This window comes from Anabas testudineus, chromosome 18 (genome assembly GCF_900324465.2).
Source record: "Anabas testudineus chromosome 18, fAnaTes1.2, whole genome shotgun sequence".
NCBI classification, from domain to species: domain Eukaryota; kingdom Metazoa; phylum Chordata; class Actinopteri; order Anabantiformes; family Anabantidae; genus Anabas; species Anabas testudineus.
In genome coordinates this window covers 9,894,200-9,901,415 of record NC_046627.1, presented here as the reverse complement: position 1 = coordinate 9,901,415, position 7,216 = coordinate 9,894,200, and the positions used below count along the sequence as shown (strand labels likewise).

The 7,216-nt window shown below is 39.2% G+C and overlaps 1 protein-coding gene across 1 annotated transcript; it reads left to right on the top strand.

Annotated features, from left to right (window-relative positions):
• Positions 1-4,273: 4,273 nt before the first annotated feature.
• On the top strand, positions 4,274-6,047 carry LOC113168289 (high affinity immunoglobulin gamma Fc receptor I-like; the record flags this gene model as incomplete). The annotated part of the gene is made up of 4 exons (XM_033326766.1): positions 4,274-4,310; positions 4,500-4,760; positions 4,847-5,092; positions 6,043-6,047. Coding segments are annotated over 4 exons (549 nt in total), but the record flags the coding sequence as incomplete, so codon positions are not given.
• Positions 6,048-7,216: the final 1,169 nt, after the last annotated feature.

The window sequence follows — 7,216 nt, the reverse complement described above, 5'->3', positions numbered from 1 at the left end:
ACGCACAAAGCTGGCAACAACCTGGACCTCTGATCCGGAACTGCACTGTGGACGACATCTCTGTCACTCCTCTGCATTTGTCGTATCACTTCTTCATTCATTCAGTCTTCATCTCTAGACCGTCTCATTCTTCCACTGCATTGGAAACATTCCGCCACAACCTCAGATCTCTCAACCCGGAGCAGTTTTCTTCCCTGGCTTATGCAGCACTGCCCTCATTGCAGGTTTTATCCACCTACGACACCGACACAGCCACGAACAGGCTCTGCGATACTCTTTCATTCTTCCTGGATAGTCTCTGCCCGATATCTACTAGACCTGCTCGTCCTTCAGCTTCAGACTCGTGGCTCACTGACCAGATCTGTGAACAACGCACCATGCTCAGGAGTGCTGAGAGGAAGTGGCGCAAATCCAAGTCTCAACCTGCTCTAACTGAATATCAGGATTTGCTTCAATCTTTCTCTCATAGTGTCACCAGGGCGAAGACTGAATACTACCAGGACAAGCTCAGAAACACCACAGACCCCAGAAAGCTGTTCTCCACTTACAAGTCTCTACTCTATCCACCCCCACCTCCACCACCCACCTCCACCACAGCTGACGACTTCGCCTCCTTTTTTTACCAACAATATGGCAGCCATCAGCTCCCAGGTCACTCCTCCTGACAACGACATTCTGCTTACTAAACCCAACGATGCATCTAACCGCACATTTTCAACCCTGTCAGAGGACGATGTATCCAACCTCCTCCTCTCAAATTCGCCCGACCACCTGCTCTCTGACATCTCTGCCTGGATGAGAAAAAGACACCTTCAACTCAACATTCCCAAAACTGAACTTCTTGTCTTCCCTGCCAAACCTTCAACTCAACACAACATCAGCATTAACATTGGATCGGCGGTGATTGTCCCTACTAAGTCAGCCAGAAACCTGGGGGTCATCATTGACGACCAGCTGACCTTCACAGATCACATTGCCACAGTCTCTAGGTCGTGTAGATATGCCCTCCACAATATCAGAAAGATCAGACCCTACATGACGGAGTACACGACCCAACTCATTGTACAGGCATTGCTCTTATCCCGTCTTGACTACTGTAATGTGCTGCTGATGGGTTTACCGGCATCCACGACCAAACCCCTACAGATGATCCAAAATGCAGCAGCACACCTCATTTTCAATCAACCAAAAAAGTCTCATGTCACACCGCTCTTCAGATCTTTGCACTGGCTTCCTGTGGCTGCAAGGATCAAGTTCAAAGCTCTGTCTCTTGCTTACAACTCCACAGCTCCATCTTATCTCAATTCAATCGTTCAGGTCTACATCCCGTCCCGTCCACTGCGCTCAACCAGGGAACGTCGTCTGGTGGTACCAGCACCACACAGTCGACACCAAGGAAAACTGTTCAGCTCAGTGATCCCACGATGGTGGAATGAGCTGCCTATCTCTGCACGCTCAGTCACCTCACAAGCAATCTTTAAAAAACTGCCGCATCTTCCTTTGCACTAAAAAAAAAAAAAAAAAAAATCTTTTCTACCCTTTCGTTCTCACATCTCTTGAAACAGAAACACTTTTTTCATAGCAGTTTGCTTTGATGTTGTTTCTCCTTGACTTAGATTATGTTTGCTTGCCTTGTTCCTCACTTGTAAGTCGCTTTGGATAAAAGCGGAACATATCACGGAGAACGACTGTCTGTCAGAACACTGCTGTCACATCTAACTCAGACTGAGGACTGTTTTCACCATAGTGATGGTGGCTCTGCTGCTGCTGCTGGTGGTTGGACTACTTCACTGCAGAAAAATCAGAGTTACAAACAACAACAACTCATGTCCACCCAAATGTAAATGCAACTGTCATAATAAAGGAAGCAATGGAGAAAATATGAAAGAATGAAGAGTAAATGAAAGCTACTGAAATGTACTAAAAGCTAATGTGCAACATAATGTATTGCAGTAGATAATATCCCACCATCCTTTGATTGAATTCTAAACATCCACTGTGTTCATATTTGCATATGTTATCATTGCTTTGGTCTGCAAGTAGCTAGTAACTAAGATGTCATGTAGCTCTGAGTGTTTCCTGTTTCTTTGAGCCTCTATAGCAACATGTGTCATGTGCTGTTGCTGTTTTAAGGAATGAAGATCTCTCAGTCCAGGTGAAGACGTCTAGATTTTTGGACCTCTGTGAACGGACTCTGTGGGCAATGTGGGGACATTAGTCACTTAAACAACAACATTTCTGTCTACAAGACAAGAGCACTGAGTGTCATTTTACATGTTCTACATATAGAAATTAGTTAATAATTAAAGTATGTCCATCATTTTAATTAATATTTGTAGGATACAAGGAGATTGTCTTGCCGTTAATAAACATGTATTAGTCACATGTGCACCATATTTAACTGTACTGTGTGTAACTATGACTTTTAATTGAAATATGTGAAATAAAATGTTGTATGTGGAATAACATCTCACTGTGAATGTTATAATTCAGGAGCTGGTAAAGGAGTTGAAGCCATGAGCTGAATGCTCTGAAAGATAAACTTAAAGGTGAAGGAAAGTGAAAGATCAGAAAAGGAAACCACGACATGGATACTTTTTTTTTAAATTGCTGTATATTTGTATCAACTGCAACATCATCACCCCAGTGCGTAACTACCATGACTGTGCAGTATCTGAAAATACTAAAACTGCACAGCTACAGTTCCTGTGTCATCATCAGGTTAAAAAAATGTTTATCAAATACTTTGGCTGATCTTTTCAAAGTCAATCTGTACTTTATTAATAAAGAGCTGTTGTTAGCATGCTAACTGGCTAAAGTAAGATATTGTAATCGTAAACTGCGTGAGTACCGGGTCTGTACTGAGACTCCTACAAGAAACTCACATTCAAGCCATCTTAAAGGATGAATGTGGGGTGGGGGGGGGTGGGGGGGGGGGGGGGGGGGAGGGGTTGATATTAGTCTGAAGATGAAGTATAGGTTTTTACATGTAGAATCAAAATGTATGGAAATATGTGAAGAGAAATAAAGGATTTGATTAACCTAGATGATCACACTGATTCAACAAGATCCTACTTTTTATTGAAATCTTCACAGCACAACACTGACTGATGAAGGTACTTTTATTTTTGCACTTTCTGCAGAGGAACTTCTCACAGAGACTGTTCGTTCATCAAACCACTGCTGTCACATCTACCTTATCTTAATGAAGAGGTTCATCATAGTGATGGTGGAGTTAACTCATCCACTCAAATGGAAATTTAACTGTATTGACAAGGAAAAAAAAAATAAAGTTGTGTTGTTGATATCATGTTATGTACTGAGATCTCAAACATTGACTGAAAACATATTTCTCTCTGTACCTCTGTGAACAGACTCTGTGGGCAGTGTGGCAACACACGTGACATGTTCTGCTTTATATTTGTCTCCAGCATCAAGTGTCATTTACATGAAATATAACTGTACAGAATAGAAGGATTTGATGCCTACATCCTTATGTAAGGTTGATTTCAACAACAGCCTTACATATTCTTACAGGAAGGTTATTACTGCCGGAAATGCTTCAACCAGTTTTCTATTAAAACACTGCTGACACTAATTTTTTTTCACCGTAAGTGTGTATGTTAAATTAAAGTGTACAGAAAACCAGGTCTGTGAGGAAGTCGTCTTGTTTCTACAAGTCAGAATCAGAGTTCCTGCTCAGAAGTTCAGGGTCACTGAACCATCTGAACAACATCCTTATATTTATTTTATGTTGAACTCACGTTGATTCATTATGTCAAGTTACTGCTGTGTTATGCGATAAAACACAGTATCATGTCTGTAGACGTGGGATATGTTTAAACCTTTTCTCTGTATTGGCCTACAAGTCATTTACATATTTAGGTCTAACTTTGCTATTTGCTCCACCCACTCATGTTTAACCACTGGTCTACTTCTACCACAACAGCTAAAAAAATATATCTAAAAAAAAATTGAATTAACAGCAGAAGTAAGAAAACAGGAAGAGACGCCTCTGTGCACCTACGTTACACTTCAGTCTGATGTTCAGGTAGCAGCAAGACAACATGGAGGTCACACCTCTCTACATCAAACTGTGTGAGTTCTGAGTCTGTTTCTGTTACTTTATAGTACAAACTTTCAGCTGACATTTGTGTTGTTAGAATAGATGATACACTGACCTTCAAGGGCCACTGTTTCAACTGTAGGAATCAATGAAACACATAGATCTTACAATTCTCTCTTTTTCTTTTTTGTCTCTTTAGTGATAATTGTGATGATGCTGCTGTGTGAATATGATCAGAAAGTTTGTAAGTAACAGTTATTTACTCACTGAACACATTTAGCATTTTGAAGCATACATATTCACTGTGGTTTTGTGATATATTATAAGAATTATGCTGCCATTTGTAATTTTGAATTGGTTCTTTATTGTTAATGGAACTTCTGGATGATCTCTTTAGTTGTTTTATGAGTCTCCTTCTTTTTCTGTGTTGCAGATGCAGCTTCTCTTCGTATTGATCCAAACAGAGCACAGCTCTTTGAATATGAGTCAGTAACTTTTTATTGTGAGGGGGTCTCTTATTGTGAAGTTGTATGTGAGTCCAAAGTAAAACTATCATCATGTAATAAAACTAATAAGAGAACATTAACAGGGTCGTCCTGCACCATTACAAATATTTATACAGATGACAGTGGAAAATACTGGCTTGATGCTGGAGGGGGGAACGAAAGCAACAGTGTCAACATTGTTGTCACAAGTAAGTTTTTATCATGACAACAACATTTAGTCATAAACTCAACATGAGTGTTTCATTAAATCAACTTTTACATCCTTGTTGTTCAGATGGTTCAGTGATCCTGGAAATTCCTGCTCTTCCTGTGATGGAGGGAGAAGCTGTAACTCTGACTTGTAGAAACAAGACGACTTCCTCACAGACCTCAGCTGATTTCTATAAAGATGGAGTCTTCATCTATAGCAGCTCTACAGGAAACATGATCATCCGCAGTGTTTCTATGTCTAATGAAGGACTCTACAAGTGCAGCATCTCTGGAGCTGGAGAATCAGCAGAGAGCAGGTTGACTGTCAGAGGTAAGGTATTCCTCCACTCTAAAGCTCAACAGATTCACATAATTCTTCAAAAAGTAAGAGCAGTGGACAAAGAAGCAGAGCACATAAAATATAAAGAACAAATACATCAAATTACATAAATATTCAGAATCAAAATGTACCAAAGTGAATCTATTGAATGTGAAAGATAAAGAAACACTTTTTTTATCCTAGAGGGTAAAATTTGGGTGTAATTTGATATGAAATTACAGTAAACTACAGTAAATCTAAAATAGAATATTCATAGCATGATGGTGAAATATGTAAAATGACATTTACTATAATGTAATTCTGAATTTCATTCTAATTAGAAAGTTAGACGCAGGGAAAACAACTAATTTACGGACCACTGACAGTTGCACATATTTCATCATCGTTGCAGAACTTCACACTGACTGATGTCCCCTCAGACCACTGTTGTCATCTCTACTTGATATTGAAGATCGTGTTCTTCATAGTGATGGTGGCTCTGCTGCTGCTGGTGGAACTGCTTCACTGTGGGAAACTCACGTGTGTATTAAAACCATTGAAGTTTTTTTAAGCTTCTTGGCTAGCTGAATTATTTGTCTATGTTTAAGAGGTATCAGTTTCTACCAGGTGACCAACGTATTCTGACAGAGTTGTCTCTTTACCCATTTGAGAAAACTGTTCACAAGCAAAAGCTAATCCATTTTTTTTCTATCTACTATAAATAAGAAAACCCATTAGAAAAAGGTTTTACCATTTTCCTGTGTTTTTGTTTCCTTTCACGGAACAGTTGAAAATTATTTTATTATTTTTTTATAAAATATATTTCTAGTCAAATGAATGTTATATGTTACATGTTAAATGGTTTTGTTCAACAAAGACACAAAATATAAAGGTGCTTTATGTTTTATCACCTTCAAAATATTGTGGTTGTTAATCATGATTTTTGTGATTTGGTGCTTCAGTTTAACGGTATAAAGTTTCTGAAAGCAAGCCCAAAAAACCCTGACAAGCATTACATTTCATTATATTTGTCATTTGTTAGTCATTTGTCAAACGCTTTTATCCAAAGCAACTTGCAAGTTGGTGAAAAATGAGGATATTCTTAAATATTTTAGCAAAATATCTCAGCAAAGAGAAAACCCTTTAAAATGTAGTGCTCTAGGAAGAACTGTTTCTGTTTAATGATTGAGAAGTGTAAGAATTTATTAATAATTTTATTAACATTTAAGTGGTAATAAACATTTAAGGGGTCAAATCCTGTTTTTGACTTACCTCCAGTAGGAGCACTTAGGCAAGACCTCCTTATGCTTATGCTGCTTTTGCCTAGTAAGTTGTTCTGTACCTTGTAAGTCACTTTGGATGAAAGACTCTGCCAAGTGAATCAATGTAAAATGTAAATGTAGAGAAAGTTGGGGAAGAGTCCTGTTTTGAGTAAATATTTTAAAGTTAAGTGTGCAGAGGTGGGTAGGTTGTTCCACTATTGTATAAAAAATTGAGCTGTAAACTTTTGCCTGGGATCTTTTGAGATGAGGGGACCACAAGACGTTGTACGCTTGCAGAGTACACTGGGCAGGAGGGATTGTAGACTAGGATAAGGGAGTCCAGGTAACCTGGTGCTTTTGAGTTGACCATTGTAGGCTAGGGTCAGGGCTTGTAACCAGATGTGAGCAGCTACAGGAAGCCAGCGTATAAATTTGAGGAGTTGTCTAACGTTTCCGTTTTGGCTGTTCAAAAATAAGATGTGCTACTGCATTTAAAGGGGGCAAATGTAGAAAGGGGCAAATCTGCATGCATTTGAGACTCAGGACATCTGGTCGATAAAACTGACTTGGCTATCTAATGACCCCCAGGGTCCTGGTAGACTTAATTTGAACAATCACTTAAGACCCTACTTTAATGCTAATATTGTGTTGTATTGCATGTCTGGCTGGATGAGAACTTCTGTCTTTGTTGAATTGAGTTGAAGATGCCTTTCTCTCAGTGGTGTCGGCAATGCATGCAGAGATGTGTAATAAGACACTGGAGTCATCTGGGGGAAATTACAGGAAGAGTTGTGTGTCGTTAACATAGCAACGATAGGAAAAGTCATGTGACTAGATGATAAATGTAAGGATGTAGTATAGATGGAATATACTA